Source organism: Periophthalmus magnuspinnatus, chromosome 14 (assembly GCF_009829125.3).
Source record: "Periophthalmus magnuspinnatus isolate fPerMag1 chromosome 14, fPerMag1.2.pri, whole genome shotgun sequence".
NCBI lineage: Eukaryota > Metazoa > Chordata > Actinopteri > Gobiiformes > Gobiidae > Periophthalmus > Periophthalmus magnuspinnatus.
This window is the reverse complement of record NC_047139.1, coordinates 15,959,264-15,976,968: the sequence shown is the minus strand read 5'-3', so window position 1 is coordinate 15,976,968 and position 17,705 is coordinate 15,959,264. Positions and strand designations below refer to the sequence as shown.

At 42.9% G+C, this 17,705-nt stretch overlaps 1 protein-coding gene across 1 annotated transcript; it reads left to right on the top strand.

Annotated features, from left to right (window-relative positions):
* Positions 1 to 62: 62 nt before the first annotated feature.
* Positions 63 to 17,252, top strand: trim37 (tripartite motif containing 37). The gene is made up of 25 exons (XM_033979021.2): positions 63 to 208; positions 431 to 506; positions 811 to 912; positions 1,327 to 1,367; positions 1,852 to 1,968; positions 2,657 to 2,744; positions 3,249 to 3,371; positions 3,753 to 3,876; positions 5,007 to 5,074; positions 5,741 to 5,865; positions 7,176 to 7,226; positions 7,579 to 7,660; positions 8,019 to 8,095; positions 9,288 to 9,467; positions 11,164 to 11,278; positions 11,507 to 11,692; positions 12,401 to 12,534; positions 12,896 to 12,978; positions 13,614 to 13,826; positions 14,115 to 14,405; positions 14,493 to 14,570; positions 15,389 to 15,485; positions 15,749 to 15,813; positions 16,403 to 16,468; positions 16,738 to 17,252. The coding sequence occupies exons 2-25, from the start codon at positions 486 to 488 to the stop codon at positions 16,779 to 16,781; spliced, it is 2,571 nt and encodes an 856-aa protein (XP_033834912.1). The 5' UTR covers positions 63 to 208; positions 431 to 485; the 3' UTR covers positions 16,782 to 17,252.
* The last annotated feature ends 453 nt before the right edge of the window (positions 17,253 to 17,705 follow it).

Below are 17,705 nucleotides of genomic sequence, written 5' to 3'. Positions count from 1 at the left end.
CACGGTGCTGCGCTGGAGCTGTGCGCGGCCGCGAATTGGAGAAGTAACCTCCTGTTTCGGCTGAACGGTTGTGGGACTGGATCAGCAGGAACCCCGCTGTGCTCAGAGCGAACAGAGACCCAGAGTCCTCGGTACCAGCGTTGCAGAGTCGGCTGCAGGGAGCACCGAGGCCCGCACACACCGGGACATCGCACGCCAGGCTGCGGAGGTTTGTGGACAGGAGGGTGGGACAGTGGTTCTGGAGGATCAGAGCATGTGCTGTCACTGCTCCCAGGCCCAAACAAGAGTCAGACATCCCCATGATAGCATAGTGAGGCTAGCTGAAAGGTCCACAGGACCCTGGCTCGATGTCGGCGGTTGGGACCTGCTGTATTAACGGTAGCTCAGGTGCAGTTGTCCTGGGGCTGATCGCATTGTGGTTGTGTTTCAGAGCCCGGACAGAAGCCCCTCTCTCGGCTGTGCTGGTGACACTCAGAGTGGCGGAGATGGATGAGCAAAGTGTCGAGGTAAGGATCTTCAGCCGTCCTGCTTTAGTTCGGATATTTTCCAAACTTACAGACTTGGGTAAGTTCCAATTTAGACCTAGGTTTGACTCAGTTTTGAAATGTGGTTAGACCTGGTGAAGTCCTGGTTTAGCCCCTATTAGTTTGTCTCTCCTGGTTCAGAGGGCCCTGTTTTGTTCTGTCTAGATTTAGATTAGGTTTAGTCCCTAGAGCCATGTGCAGTGATGAGGGTCATGTGCTCCTAGAACAGACTACAGACCTGTGTGTAGGTGTAACCATTGTAACCGTGTTGTGTATTCGCCCCCAGAGCATCGCTGAGGTGTTCCGCTGCTTCATCTGCATGGAGAAGCTGAGGGACGCCCGCCTCTGTCCACACTGCTCTAAGCTCTGCTGCTTCAGCTGCATCCGGGTATCCACCACCACATCCACCACCGGGCCCCTCACACCCTCCACCGGGCTCTCCACTCTAGAGCTGAATTATTTGAGAAAATTGTCTACTTGTGATTTTTCTGACAAGCATTGTGATTGTGATTACATTTGTGACTCAAATTTTAACTACAGGGTTAGAAATTATGGCGGCTACCTCAAAAATTGTAGTCTTTGCAATTTGCTGCTTGTGTTCATTCAAATTGCGATTTTGCTCCAATTTTGATCTTGCAGCCTTAGTCCAAACCTAGCACCAGGCTGGGGCTTCGCTCACACACCACCTGGCTATCAGCCCTACATCCACTCACACAGCTACGACTACTGCAGTAGTTCACATGGTACACAGCAATGTTGTCGAAGTAATATAACCTCAGTGTGTTTATCTGTGTCTTCATAGCGCTGGCTGACGGAGCAGAGAGCCCAGTGCCCCCACTGCAGGTAAGACCCCCTCAGTTCATGGTTGGGTAGACTCAGTCAGGACAGGCAGTACACAGGTCTAGATAATTTTATTATTTTTCACAGCGCTCAATGCACCATAATGACAAATAATTGCAGAATTATAAAATATATATATATATATTTTCTAAAAAATCCAAATACTATAATATACTTTTGTTGCATTTTATGGGTTGGATCACATTGGCACAAAAAAATCAGGTGGGCGGGCATTTGCCTCATCATTTATCACCTGCCTCTTTATGGAGGCAAAAATCAGGTTCCCATGTCCTGATGCTTTATTATTAGATAAACAACATGGTATAAAGTTCAGATAAGGCCTAAAATGTTTTAAGGCTAGATTTTAGTTTAGGTTTAGGCTGTAGTGACTATGTTTAAGATTAGAACAAGTCTCTAAATAAATGTAAATCAATGTGATGTCATCAAGAATCATGCAGTCTGTGTGTGCGTGCGTGTTGGTGTGCAGGGCCCCTCTGCAGCTGAGGGAGCTTGTGAACTGTCGCTGGGCTGAAGAGGTGACCCAACAACTGGACACACTTCAACTGTGCAGCCTGACCAAGCACGAGGACAACGACAGAGACAAGTGAGTACCCCATAAAATATGAGGATGACCGAGACAAATGAATACCCCAGAAAACACTACCCAGACAAGTGACAACCCCATAAAACACGACCCAGACAAGTGATTGCTCCATAAAACACAACCCAGACAAGTGAGCACCCCATAAAATATGACAAGTGAGTACCCCATAAAATATGACCCAGACAAGTGAGTACCCCATAAAATATGACCCAGACAAGTGAGTACCCCATAAAATATGACCCAGACAAGTGAGTACCCCATAAAATATGACCCAGACAAGTGAGTACCCCATAAAATATGACCCACACAAGTGAGTACCCCATAAAATACGACCCACACAAGTGAGTACCCCATAAAATACGACCCACACAAGTGAGTACCCCATAAAATACGACCCACACAAGTGAGTACCCCATAAAATACAACCCAGACAAGTGAGTACCCCATAAAATACGACCCAGACAAGTGAGTACCCCATAAAATACGACCCAGACAAGTGAGTACCCCATAAATTACGACCCAGACAAGTGAGTACCCCATAAAATATGATCCACGCAAGTGAGTACCCCATACAACACAACCCAGACAAGTGAGTACCCCGTACAGACACAACACAGACCCATACTTTCTGCATGGACCTCATACCTCCAGGAGCTCCCTGAGTCTAAAGTGCTCTTGTATGCTGCAGGTGTGAGAATCACCATGAGAAGCTCAGTGTGTATTGCTGGACCTGCAAGAAGTGCATCTGCCACCAGTGTGCGCTGTGGGGCGGCATGGTAAGGACCAAAGGTGCACAGCTGCGACATACATGTTTTGAATCTTCTCATTCTCATTATCAACATAAATTGTTGTTTCAGTAATGTAAGTGTAAGTAGTGTGCAAAATATTATTATACAAATAAAACTCAACATTATTTTCATTACTGTTGAACTACAAATGACTGAGCACATTTTATTTGGGGAAAGACTAAATTGAGATTATCAAGATTTTTTTAAAGATGTCTCCTTGAGTCCAAATTGGTTTGTTAGACAATATACTCAATGAGCTGCATGGATAATACATCTTGACTGCTCCGGTCTGACTGCTCCGGTCTGACTGCTCCGGTCTGACTGCTCCGGTCTGACTGCTCCGGTCTGACTGCTCCGGTCTGACTGCTCCGGTCTGACTGCTCCGGTCTGACTGCTCCGGTCTGACTGCTCCGGTCTGACTGCTCCGGTCTGACTGCTCCGGTCTGACTGCTCCGGTCTGACTGCTCCGGTCTGACTGCTCGTGTCTTGCAGCATGGAGGCCACACCTTCAAGCCCCTGGTTGAGATCTATGAGCAGCATGTGACCAAAGTGAAGGAGGAGGTGTCCAAGCTGCGGCGCCGCCTGCTGGAGCTCATCAGCCTGGTGCAGGAAGTGGTGAGCACCTCCTCAGAGAGTCTACAGAGGATGCACCTCAAATCCCTCTTCCTCAACTTCTTCTCCTACTCTCCTCAGTGCTCCATTTGACACCTCTCTCCTCAGATCTGCTCTCTTCTGCTCCTCCCTCCTCCCTGTGCATCCACTGCTCCTCTGTCCCTCTCGAGTACCCCTCTTTAAATTACCATGTTAGCAGTTTTTTTATGCAGAATAAGACAGGCTATTTTGCTTCTTGGGTGGAGAAATTATGGTACTTAAGTGAGTGTAGCCTGTGGGATATACTAATTCCATCTTTTCAAATTGTGATTTTTGAGTCGGTTAATCTTGAAGCTCCACTGTGTGAGCATGTGCATGTGACCAGACTGTCTCTGCTGTGCTCAGGAGAGGAATGTGGAGGCCGTGAGGGGGGCCAAGGACGAGAGGGTCCGGGAGATTCGCAACGCTGTGGAGATGATGATCGCTCGCCTGGACAACCAGCTCAAGAACAAGCTGATCACACTTATGGGTCAGGCTCTCATTCTTACACTCACACTGCTAAAGTCACTACTCCTCATCATTACTGAACATTTGTTTGTTTTTGACCCATCCTCAGACAGCAGGACATTTTAAAGGGTGTACATTACACATCTTTTTGATCGATGTTATTAATACTTTGCAGCTAATGTCATCAACTTTCCCTGGGGGAGCTTTTTGTTGAATCAAACACCTAAACAGGACCATGGACGCTTGTATTGATCACAGGCTCCTGAAAATGTGTTTAAATCTATTTTGTAGTTTTTCTTGATACAATCTTCATACAACCTTGAAATGTTTTGGACAGTGTTTGTGAATGTGTGCATTGTTGATTTCAGTTTAATTAAATTTATTTTTATAAAGTCCAAAATCTCAACAACAGTTGCCTCATGGGGCTGAAGTTGCCTCTTTGTGACTCCCTGGTAACTGCTAAACATTCCATCATAGAGATATATCTAGAACACCCCCAGCATGATGTTACTGCAAAGTATCAATAATGTTATTTCTTCATCAAAAACATATTTGTAGTTTTGTTTTGTTTCATTCATGCACGTTGAGCACACAAGCCCTTCATATTTTGGGTGTGTCCTTCTCTCAAACTGAAAACGCTCTGTTCCACCTTGTGATGTCATTGAATGATAATTTAGGAAGCACTCCCCACCTACACCTTCACATTAGAATCATTTCAGTAATTTGCAGCCCTGGAATTAACAAAGTTTGAAACTAAAGCTGTTGTTTTAGCCATTATTGTTTTGTGGACCATTGAATAAAAGGTTCAATAAAATTTTAGTTGTTTTATAAGGCAAAAACGTATTGTTATAGTGTATTGTAGAGTAAAGCAGATTGATAAAGGCTCAAATAGGTGTTAACTTTAAAACTACCACATGGTGGAACAGAGCATTTTGAGCTTTGGAGATGTAGGCTAAAACAAAACATGACTCCAGCTATGAGGAGGTAACGGCAATATAACATGGCTAAAAGCTCACAGTCAATTTAGCTTAAAATAGGACATTTAAGAGTAATTGATGTGCTTGTATTCCAGTATTCTTTATTTGATAGGTTTATAGCAAATATCTAAAATGTTGACCTTGACATGCACTAAAATCCATTGCGTCTCCCCAGGCCAGAAGACGTCTCTGACCCAGGAGACGGAGCTGCTGGAATCCCTGCTGCAGGAGGTGGAGCATCAGGTGAGGTGACTGGTATTGATAAATAACCTTCTTGGCTAATTAAGGCATATTTACAGAAATGTTCATTGATATGCACTGTCCTAGAAATAAATGAATAAATCAACTGTCCACATGGCCAGGCTTATCTGGGTTCCTTTAAACCACTGAATGCTTATTTTTATTGACAAACATGTTTTTTGCTGTATCAGGAGAGCTGACACTTAGGCCTATCCTGGTTAAGCCCCTTTAAGTAGGTGAAGGTAGTTCAGTGAGAGTAGTCTGTACCTGATTTTTCCCAGCAAAATATGTCTTGCCCCAGTACATTATATACATATTTATATTGTTTAAGCAGGTAGAAATGAGACCCTCATGCTCTCTGCTTCTATGCTAGTTGTTGTCAGTATATCATTGGAGCAAAACTCCACACTGGTCTTTGAAAGTTGTGACAAATATAATATATACTCACCATGAATAATTAGGATGGTCAGAATGCATAAGGTAAGTGAGGAATAACTTTGGACCACTGCAAACCACTTAAAATAAACTAGTTCACATTTTTAAGACCATAAAAATGTGGTACAGCATCTTCCAGAGAGTCTACACCGCTCAAATCTCTGTCTCACATGCAGCTGCCCTGTGCCCCTGTAACCTGTGGTATGTGTCTGCATGTGTGTGTATGGTTTTCAGCTCCACTCGTGCAGTAAGAGTGAACTGATCTCCAAGAGCCCCGAGATCCTCCTCATGTTTCAACAGGTGCACCGGAAGCCCATGCAGTCATTTGTGACCACACCCGTGCCCCCAGACTTCACCAGGTCTGTGCCCTCTGCTTTCATCAGCATCTCTACTCGCAGCTCCATTATGATTTGCAATCCTCAATGCTTGTAATTACAATGAATGGATTTGGGCTGAAACAAATTGCTCGATTAATCACAACTAAAGCATTATTGAGATTAGGATTGTCAAAAGTACATACATCAGATGCTAATCGAACTACAACTAGTATCAAAACTAGATACTCATTTGAGCAGGTATAAATACTAAAAAAGTCATATTGACAGGACTGAAATGAACCTTTCCTGTATAGCTTTAGAATGATCTTTAGCTGTATCAGAACAAGTATAAGACACATAGATGAGTATATGCCCATTGATCATTATGGAACCTACCTGGAAGACTGAGGGATTACACCGATAAGGCCACATGGTAATATAAAAGAAAGCGCTACGATTTAATATGGAAAATTACATTCTATGGCCTGTGTGTTTTTTATTATCATTGTTGAAATTGCTATTGAATTTTGAGTCTATTAGTGATGAAATCAAGTTTGAAATTTTAGTATTGTGACAACACTAATTGATGATTGAGATAATCAATAACTAACTGTTATCTGGACTATACACAGACCTTATAACATACCATGTGCTGAGGTTTTACAACTCACAATCTGAATGGCATCAAAATAACATAGAAAACAATGAGTGTTGTAGATGGAAAACCTCTTTGGTCTGTAAATTTGGATGTTCTCAAGTTTCATCATTTTCAACAGGGTCACATTTAGTAAGTGGTTCTCATTTACTGGCCTTTCACAATGTAAATAATGAATCAAGCAAAAATAATTGTTAGTAGCAGCCCTATAATGGTTTCACTGGTACATAAACACATCATATTGACATTAGATACACTACCTGTCAAACGGGTGGACTCTTGTTTTCATGTATTGTGTGTGTGGTTTCTTCTTTATTGCAATGAAGATTCTCACTGAAGGCATCAAAACTATGGACACGTATGGAATGTAGTAAATAAAAAATAAACTCAAAATAACTCAAGTTGCTTTAGATGTTAGATTTTTACAAATGGCCACCCTTTTCTATGACCACTGCTTTGCACTTTTGGCATTTCTTTACCCTGACAAGGCACATCTGACATGAAAACCATTTAATTGAGAGAAAGCCAAGGGTTTGCAGTGCTGTCAATAAAGCAAAAAGTGGCTACTTTGAACATTTCAATATAAAACGTATTGAGTTATTTCACTTTTTTTGTTAAATAATTATGTCAGTTTATGTCTGATTATAATTTGATATAAAACAGAAGTGGTGTAATGTGTGTGTCTGTGTTGTTTCAGTGAGCTGGTGCCTGCCTATGACTCCAGCACCTTTGTCCTGGTCAACTTCAGGTGAGTGTGGGAAGCACTGCTACTACACGAGGCACAACAAAATAAGGGCTGGCACAGAGCTCAACCCCTTATCAAATGATTGTTGCATTTGTTAGGATGACTGTTTCATTGGATCACACCAGCTCCAAAAATGTGACTAATGTACTAGTGATTTGTCTGACAACCATTGTGATTGCAATTTAATAATACAATTCTTTTTAAAGTTCACATTTTAAACATGTCCAGAAGAATGGACAAAAAGGCTGAAATATAAATTGACAAACCAATGCAAGAATCACAATCAGAACTTAAACTAAAGTATGAACTAACCTTAGCTGATGCTGATCCTGCTGTTGTGATGTGACCTGTGCAGCACCCTGAGGCAGCGGGCTGACCCAGTCTACAGCCCACCCCTGCAGATCTCTGGACTGTGCTGGAGACTCAAAGTCTATCCTGTAAGTCTATAATGCAAATCCTTACAAAGCACTCCTCATCTACACTGTCAAATACTGTTCAAGCCAAGCACACAGACTCATGGATGCACGCAACCGACAAAAAGAGCTATTCCCCATTTCTAACATCACACAGATGGATATTGGATATACGTCCGTCGGTCGGTCCTTCGAGCGGTTGATCGTTCTTTTTTTTTTTTTCTATGGCTTTACACTGACTTTAATGACTATACCGATATTTGGGACGTTAATGCATGTTTCCTTTAGAGTTTACATTTGTCTACATTAGCAACTACAACCAACATGCCCCTGTTCATGAGCCTGTTCATGTTGTGACTGATGCTGTTCCTGACACCGGCAGGATGGAAATGGCGTGGTACGAGGGAACTATCTGTCTGTGTTCCTGGAGCTGTCGGCTGGACTCCCAGAAACCTCCAAGTATGTACTGTTTGCTGTGCAGAGAGTCAACGTTTGAGTGAGCTTGCAGGCTCTCACAGGTATTATTCAAACCCTCCTGGTTGGGTGTACGAGACCCTGCCTCTTGTCTAAGGTTCAGCCCACAAGCCTATGTAACCAAGAAGCTCTCTGCAGCGCTCCCCATGTTCACACCACACAGTCCCTACCTGAGCATCAACAAAACTGAAACTAATTAAACATTTTACAACGTTATTTTCTTCAGATATAGCATTTTCAAATCAATGATGGATAATATGGTGATCTTTAATATGTACGCATTTTATTTCTGAAAATTATTTAGTTTCATCTATTTTCTTCCGCTTATCCGGGCCCGGGTTGCGGGGGCAGCAGTCTGAGCAGGGACTCCCAGACTTCCCTCAGCCCAGGCACATCCTCCAGCTCCTCCGGTGGGACCCCAATGCCTTCCTAGGCCAGCAGAGACATAGTGTCAGTTTTGTGATTTTTTTTTTTTTTTTTGAGTCCCCCTTCCCTTTCCTCTCCACACTCTTCCTTCAGAGCGCTATCACAACACAGTTAGTGTGCATTCTGCTAATGAAACTACAGCACATTGGGTTTGTCAAGGTATAGTGTGGTGTTTTGTATATTAATAAAAAAATTTAAAAAAACGCTGTATGGGGCGATGAGTGATGTAGGCTTGGTGGCAGGCTGGTACTTCTGGAAGGAGGGTTTGTATAATCTTGTGATCTCTTCCGGGCCCTATTCAAACAGGCATGGATGTAATATAAAATCGCCTCAGACATGTTTTTGATGAGGGAATAATATATTAATTATAATTATAACATGGTAGAAAGCTCCAAAAAGTCAGTTTTGAGAGACAAACACTAACCTTAACCATTACGGATTTGTGCCCAATTTTAACCAGACTACAGCAACATGTACAGATTAGTATTATATACATGTATAATCTTTATGTCTTTAACATGCTTCATTCTAAAAACAAATAAATAAGCTTTTGATGTGGACGGAACCGTGGGGAGGGCTCATATGGTGAGGCTGTGAATTATTAGGATGCTCTGAATGCATTAGGTAAGAGAGGAATAACTTTGGACCACTGCAAACTGTTCAAAACATGAAATTGTTCTGTTTTTCAGACACTAAAAATCAGGTACAGCATTATCACAAATATTTCTCTGAATTGTGCTTCTGTCCTCAGGTATGAGTACCGTGTGGAGATGGTGCATCAGGCTTCCAGTGACCCCACCAAAAACATCATCCGAGAGTTTGCGTCAGACTTCGAGGTGGGCGAGTGCTGGGGCTATAACCGCTTCTTCAGACTGGACCTGCTGGCCAGCGAGGGCTACCTCAACATGCAGACGGACACACTGGTGCTACGGTGGGTCACTGCACACTGCTAAAGAGCTTACACAATACACAGGACATCTGAGTTTAAAGGGCCCATATTGCGCTATGTTCTGATGTTATAATGATGTTTCCTCTCCAAAAACATGCCTAGACTGCGTCCAAATGACCCAACTATTCCCTAGTTGGATCACTATTTAGGGGTCACACCATTTTTTTGTGGTGTCTGAATGTCCAGTTGGTGAGGAAATAGTGCACTCAAAATATCCCACAACCCACCTTGAAAAGCAATGGGCATTGCAAGAGTTGGAAAAACAACAGACCAGCAACAGGTCGTAACTGAACAGAACACAACTGAATGAAAGCAGATAGAAGCGAAGGTTTATCACACTGTTGATCCTGATTATGAAACACTCAAATATAAAACACTCAAATAAACCTCTACTGTATAAAGCTGCTAGCATTAGCCACTTACCTTATATTGAGCTGTTAACAGAGCGATAATTTCCACATCTCAAAAAAAAAAAAAAAAAATCAAATCCATTTACAAGTGATTCATCTTGACAAAACATTTTGGTTATTATTGGGCCATAAAGACTTCAGAATCAGAATCCTTTTATTGCCATCGTTTGTGAACACAGTTCACAAACTAGGAACTTATTTTGGTGATAAAGTGCAACATAAAACATACAACGCACTGAATAAATACAAATACAAATAAGGGCATGCAAAAAGACTTGCCAGTCAAATGTGATCATTATTTATGACAGAAATCAAGTTCTATCAGAGATTAGCTGATTTTTTTTTTCACCCAAGCCACAGTCACATGACCCAAATGTAGTGAGCGTCTGAGTGTCTGAATCGCTCTGGGGCTATGTAGTGAGGGGTTAGTGACTTAGGTGGACATTCAGACACACCCTTGTATTTTGTTTCATTCACACATGTGTAACACACATATCCTGCATATTTTGGACGAGTTCCTCTTTCAAACAAAAAACACTCTGTTCCACCTTGTGATGTCATTTGGTAATACAGGAAGTGCTCTACTGTGTTTTTAAACTCCATACTCTTTCACTATAATCATTTGGATGAATTCAGCTCTGGAATTGCCAATCTCTACTGAACTAAATTTAAAGAGTAGCAGTTAATTTGAAAACTATGGTGGAACCAGTTTTGCCAGTTTCAACGCTGAAATCCAGTTTGTTTAAGCCTAAAATGGAACTTTACTGCTCTGAATCATCACTACTTGAACTCCAGCACCTGAAGCTAGCGAGTGCTAGTGCAGCCTCTGCAGCTCACTGTGTGAATTCTGTAGGTTCATGAGGCATGGCCTGTCCATATACTGATAAGAAAAACTTGTATGTGTCCTCTATCTGCAGATTAAGGCATAGGCAACCCAGGTTCAGTTGTGATTGTGGTACCTTAAGTAAGAGCGCAGGCTACATGCAATTCCTTTACATATTGAAATTATATCTAAGATTTAGCTAGTTTTCCTTGGTTCGACCGTTTGGTGAAGTTTTATCATTTTACTTCTTCACTGGACATGGGTAACAGATGGCAATCATATTGAAGACCTATTCTAAGCATTTGTCACATCTGCAACAAATAACAAAATGCTAAAACTAAAGCATGTAGATTGTAGATAGTTTTTTTTGATTGGTTCAAACATGCTCTCACTGGTCTGCTAATAGTTCAAATGTGCTCTCACCAGTCTGCTGATGGTGTTGCAGGTACCAGGTGCGCTCCCCCACCTTCTTCCAGAAGTGCAGGGACCAGTACTGGTACATCAGCCAGCTGGAGTCAGCCCAGAGTGGGTACATCCAGCAAATCAACAACCTGAAGGAGGTACTGCCACTGTCATCTGCTTAACAAAAATTCATGTTTAGTAGGTGTCAGTTTAGTTTTTGACATACTGCAAACATGTTAATACATTGTTTTTGGCAAATAGAGCATTTTAAAAACAATAAAAGGTAGCATGGTGATATAAATATGTTATGTGTTAGCAATTAATAGCTAAGCTGTTAATGAGCCTTGTGTGTGGAGTAGACATGATCAGTGGTTTTGTGTGTTCAGAGGCTTGCCATTGAGCTGTTCCGCTGTCAGACGTCTCGCTCCTCCTCTCCACCGGACCTTCGCCTGTGTGCTGACCCCCCTGCATCCGAGAGGGAGCCCGCCTCTGTCAAAAGCTCAGAAGAAAAGTGTGTGGGACGGGCCAAGAGAGGAGAGGACACACCCAGGCCCCTACAGGATGACTCCAATGTGAGCCTCATGTCTGCTCCCACTCCACTGTACTGCCCCTCCCTCCACTGTACTGCCCCTGCCTCCCCTGTGCCGCCCCTCGCTCCACTGTACTGCCCCTGCCTCCCCTGTGCCGCCCCTCGCTCCACTGTACTGCCCCTGCCTCCCCTGTGCCGCCCCTCTGTGTCACTCCTGCTTCCTCTGTGCTGCACCTCCCTCCCCTGTGTCTCCCCTCCCTCCCCCATGACTCTCCTCCCTCCCCTCAGTGATCAAGTGTGGCGTTACCCAAAGCGCTGAGTTGCAGCCAAATGAAGCCAATTGAGGCTAGTAGTTATAGGGTCTAATTTGGAACCAGGTTCCATATTTGGAAATCTGAGTCCTTAACTAAAGAGCAAATCAGGAGCAATGTTGTTGAAGGTACTTGCCTCTTCCTGTCAGTCAAAGGAGCCAACCTCAGGGGAAAGAAGGCACCTGACTGGTCTGTTTGTAACTGGTCCCATCATTCTGACATTTCACCATTTTGTCCACAAATTAATATATGAACATTACAGAGAGAAGGTTGATGTTTTTTTAATAGAAGACAATTGGAACTAGACTCAGATGGAACCACTTCATGCCCATGCTCACTTCCTATTTGGAAAGTCAAGGCTAACTATGTCTATCTATAGAGTATGTTGCCATCCCTTCCCTGTGCTTTTACCCATAAACCTGACTGTGCGCTGTGCTCAGGAGCTGTCAGATGGGGACCTGGAGGTGGACTGTCTGACCGAGGAGGAGGTCAACCCCCTGGATGGCAGCAGCACCTCGGGAAGCTCCACAGCCACCAGCAACACGGAGGAGAATGACATCGATGAAGAGACCATGTTAGCGCCTTTCTTTACTCATGTCCTCAGCTGATAATAATTAATTTAGATTATAAGGATTTATACGGGACACCAGCAGAAAGAAGTTAGTGAGTGAGTTAGCTGAAGATTTAGTTTTTTTGTTTTGTTTTTATATGTAAAAAATGCAGATTAAACTTATGATTCACAAGTTGTCTTTATATAAATACATTGTTTACGTGTACTTTCATAAATACTTAATTTTGTATGAACTCCCGTGCAGATGTAATCTTGTGAGTGCAGTTTGGGTCAGATACACAGAGATACACACGGCCCCTTTTTAATCAATAGATGTCTCACACACACTATGGACAGCTGGACTAATGGTATATCTTCTGCATAGGTCTGGGGAGATCGATATAGACTTTGTTGGGAACCTGGAGACTGAGGAAGGAGAACTTCCTGAAGATCTGGTGGGAGCGACAGGTGACTTTGTTAAATTGTCTCTTGAGCACATCCTAAGACGACTGTAGGCCCTCTGTCATGTATTGATCAACATTCCCCAGGGGGAGGGGGTGAAGCTAACTAGAGATGGGAGTCGCTAAATGTTTGGCATTTTGTTAGGAGGTGGGACTAGCATTTTATGTCCCAAAGCCCTAAACGTAACCAAATTTAAATCTAACCATAACCTCCACCGAAATAATATGAATGTCAAAATTAAACATTTGCTAAAAAAAAAAAAGAGAGGAGAAAATAGACCATTAAACTTCAACCCCTTAATGAAATGAAATGAAAATATTACAAATATCACAAACCTGCTAACATTGGCTAACAGTTTTTCAGTTAGTCACGCTCACCACCTAAACAGGACCATGAACACTTGTATTGTTCACAGGCTCCTGAAAATGTGTTGTTTGAATCCATTTTGTAGTTTTTCTTGAGTTTTCAAAAATCTAAAAACTGACGGTAACTAACAGACAATCAGGCTGTGTATATTAATTTGTACATGGTGTCACCGTGATAACTGCTGAACGTCCCACCATACACATACAAGCAGCCCCCCTACAGTGTGACGTCACTGCAAAGTAACATTAATTGGTTTGTTTCCTGTGTTGTTGCAGGAGGGGCCAGCTGTGGTGGGCGCCTGTCCAGCTCCAGCGCGCTCTCTCGGGGCTTCAGTAGTGCAGCTGTAGGGGGTGCTGTGGGGGCGGGCACTGGCCTGTTGGAGATGGATCCTGTGATTCTTTTGCAGTTGCTGGAACTGAAGGAGCACAGTACTGTGGAGTCTGTGTGGGGCCTGCAGCCTCGGCCCCCCCTCTCCCTGCTCAGCCAAGGTCAGACCCCACCCGTCTGTTTACTCTGACCATGCCCCTATTTTTACTCTGACCACACCCCTCTGTTTACTCTGACCCCACCCCACTGTTTACTTCAACACCGCTCCATTTACTCTAACCTGCCTCTCTGTTTACACTGACCTGCCCCTGTTTACACTGACCTGCCCCTCTTTTTACTCTGACCACACTCCTCTGTTTACTGTGACCCCTCGTCTTTGTTTAATCTGACCACACATCTCTCTTTACTCTGACCATGCCCTCAGTTGACTCGCTCTGTGTCTCGTGCAGCTCACCTGAGGAAAGAGCGTGAGCGGCGGCCCCAGGTGGTGCGGCGCTCTGCCCCAGACTCTGCTGTCCTGCTGAGGCTGAAGGCGCAGATGGCTGAGGTCCGGAACAAGATGTGTGACGTGAAGAGCCACATGCTGGATGTGCGGGAGCCTGGAGATACTCGGCCGGGGCCCTCAGGGACCCAGAGCTCAGAGGAGCTGCCCTCTCACCCTCCCGATTCTGAGCGGCCTGCAGGGCCCAAGCTTGAGGAGCTGGAGCTCAGGAGAGGCAGAGGCAGAGCCAGCCAGTCAGGTACAGAGCAGAGAGCAACTCCGGAAATGGCACAACCTCCACAGGCTAATGGGGAGCTAACGGGGAGTTAACTGTGTGTCTCCACAGCCAGGAAGTCCCAGTCTCCAGTCCTGGACTCCAGCAGGACCCCAGAGCTCTTGCCCTCAGACACACTGCTCCTGACAGGTCTGCTCTCAGCAGCACACTAGTCATGTTGTATATTCATCAATTTCCATTTTGACACTAAGGATAAGGCTCAATAGCTATTTTATACCATCGTCATAATTGAAACAATTTTACTACTATTCATAAAAGGTCAAATATTGTCCAATATATGTGATTGTTCTCTCTGTCTCTACTTGTTTTGGTATCTACTCTATTTACATTTCTGCTTTAATCTTAATTTTCATTTCAAAAACAGTATGTTTCTGTCAGGGGAAGGACCTTGATGTTATTGCAATAGTTATGCAGGTTCAACCTAGCATACAGTAAAATAAAAAGTCAAAAATAACCAGCCATCCACTGAAAATTGAAAGATTTAATCACACTTTGATCAAAGGGAGCAATACATACATGAAAAAAATCCTGTCTGCACTGCCCAAGTCTGAGATGTTGCAGAGGAGTTTTATGCTGTGAAAAGAAAGAAGCTGATTGGTTTAAGCAGGATCTTGCTATTCTGTTTGTCTATGTGACCTTCTTAACTCTTGTTATCTATGTGCCCTTTGTGAAACAGAAGTGAAGATTTTGCACATCACATAATGGTGTAACTAACTAGGTTATTCAGTTATGTTACAATTTTTCAGTCCGATATGTTTGCGATCTATTGTGCATCTATTGTCCTTACACATTGGTGCCATCAGATTTATGACTTTATTTACCAGGGATTGTAAACATTGGTTATTATTTCTGTAAACCCATATGGAAACAATGAAATGGACTTTTTCCAAATCAACACTGGTTCTAAGTTTGGATTGTTTGACAGTGTTGTGGTTTTTATGTGACAGGCGTGGTGAAGCCTGAAGCCCCAGCAGAGAGCCTCTCCTCTGGGCAGCCCCCCAGCTCCAGCCTGCTCTTCTCTGGATCAGGCTACACCAACACAGGGTGAGCTCTCCACACATGCCGTCATCAAGCCCAGAAGTACAGATGTAGAAGTAGATGGTTACTTAAAGCTCAAAATCCTCTATTCCGCCTTATGATGCTATGACACGGTAGTTTTCAGGTTTATCGTTAGTTCATTTGAAATTGGCAGTTCCAGGGCTGAAATCATCCAAATCATCCTAATTCCAGTGAAGGTGTATGGAGTTTAAAAATGTTTATTATGGCTGTGGCTAATGAAACCACTATTCTTTTTATGTCTACCTCAGGGGAGCAGTGGAGCAGCCGGACGGGTTTGGAGCCCATCAGCTCTCACAGCCTCAGACCCTCGCAGGTATTACTCATGCACTTCTCATGTCTTACTTCCTGTTTACAGTTTGACTCAAATTGGGGAATGACAGGCCTTGTCCCATGTGAGCTGAGCCGAATTTGCATCAAAATTGGATCTGCACATGCCCAGATGTTTCTGCGCAAGTGCACAAACACTTGTCATGTATTATGGCAACACACGCATGGACATTTAATATTACTCTTTAAATGTGTTTATTTTAAGTTAAATATAAGTCCAACATTCATGTTAACACCACATGCTAAAGAGGTAAAGCAAACAAATGAGTGCAGAGAAACATAAAGGCCAACTGATTTGTGTGTGATATTTCATGTGTTTTGTGATTACAGCGATCCAGGATTTTACCAGTTTTATCTAAAAAAATCTTTTGAAACTTTCTTAGCAAATTTTATTTAACTTAAATAAAGGTCACAGACAACATTTAAACTGTTTCTGGTGAGTAAAAGAATGAAAATAAAGTGAAGTTAACAACTAGCATGATTGAGGCAAATTTGGCAAATGATTCAAATATGGGAATGACAGGACCTCAGGTTTGGGAGGGTGGACATGTTGTGACCACTGTCTCCTGTTTCAGACCAGGCCTCAGCTGTGAGCAGTGACAGTGGCACTGAGGATGAGTGCCCGCACACGCCCCCTACAGGTACCAGCTCACTTCTCAGTCCTAGGGTCTATATAACCAAGTTCGGTGTCTCTTGGCAGGATAGACTAATACAGACATGAACTCCATATCTTTAATATTTTTGTTATGTTATGTAAATAAGATCGTGTAATCACATTATCTTATTTTAGTAGTTTAGTTTAGTTAAACTTCCAAAAGAGACTTGTGAAATTTACATTGAGAATCTTACATATGGTTCCTCAGTCTTTGGGCTGGCTCTGTGTTCCTGACTGCATTGTGTTCTGTGGCAGGTGAGCACCTGTCTGAGGACGTGGGCCTATCGTCTGAGAGGTGACTGCATCTGAACACCTGAGACTCTACTGAAGGGTCCCTGCCCTGTGCTTATCCTGCATACAACATCACAATCTAAACACAACTTTGATATAACAGTTTCATCCACATTAATGCATCAGCTTAGATTTGACAGTTGTTCACTGTTCAAGAGGAGCACTTTAATTTGATGGTAGTGATGCTCCGGGTTGGTTTACTGCTGCCCTTAGTTTTTTGTCATGAAGTAGTGCAATATCAGCTAAATAGTTTTTGTTTTTCGATATATTTTAATCATAAGTGTAAATAGACATATATAAGCTTAAATATGACGTTTGCATTGCATTCCTGAGATGTTCTGGGCCTCTTTGTCCCTCTGCTGCATACATTCTGACTGTCTGGTATTTGGATGGGATCCTGGGCGCATGTTGGACTGTGACTATGTGATAAACTGACTTGTCTTATTTATGTCAATTGAAATAAATTATGTTTTATCTATGTGCCATATTTGTTTATAAGGTCTTTTCTGTTTTAATACAAGGGGAACATGAAGGTTGGTAGTTTGATTCCAGCTTCAGCCAGTGCATACTATTGTCTTGGGCACAACATTTGCCCTACCTTTCCTAAAAATTATTGTAACATGGAAATAGGTGGTTGGTGTGGTTGGAGGGGCCGATGGCTCAGGTGTCTCCATCAGTCAGTCCAATGGCAGCTGACAGTGTGATATAATGCCATGAAAAAACAACTGTAAATACAATGCACTATTGTTAATACTTAAATGATATGGCTCAGATTTTTATTACTTCTAGCAAGAAAATTCTGACTTGAGTAAAACTTTGGTTCATTTTGACCAGATGGGGTAAAAATGATCTAACACAGACAGGTTCAGGGTTTAGGCTTTAATATTTACAGATAAATAATCCACATACAACACACACAATCGCATTTGTAC

What these genes read in the sequence shown, in the direction of transcription:
- trim37 (XM_033979021.2), top strand. Translation starts at nt 486, where the DNA reads ATGGATGAGCAAAGTGTCGAG. An exon ending in TCAGCCTGGTGCAGGAAGTG is followed by an intron (nt 3,372 to 3,752) that starts GTGAGCACCTCC and finishes TGCTGTGCTCAG; the next exon opens with GAGAGGAATGTGGAGGCCGT. An exon ending in CCTCTCCCTGCTCAGCCAAG is followed by an intron (nt 13,827 to 14,114) that starts GTCAGACCCCAC and finishes TGTCTCGTGCAG; the next exon opens with CTCACCTGAGGAAAGAGCGT.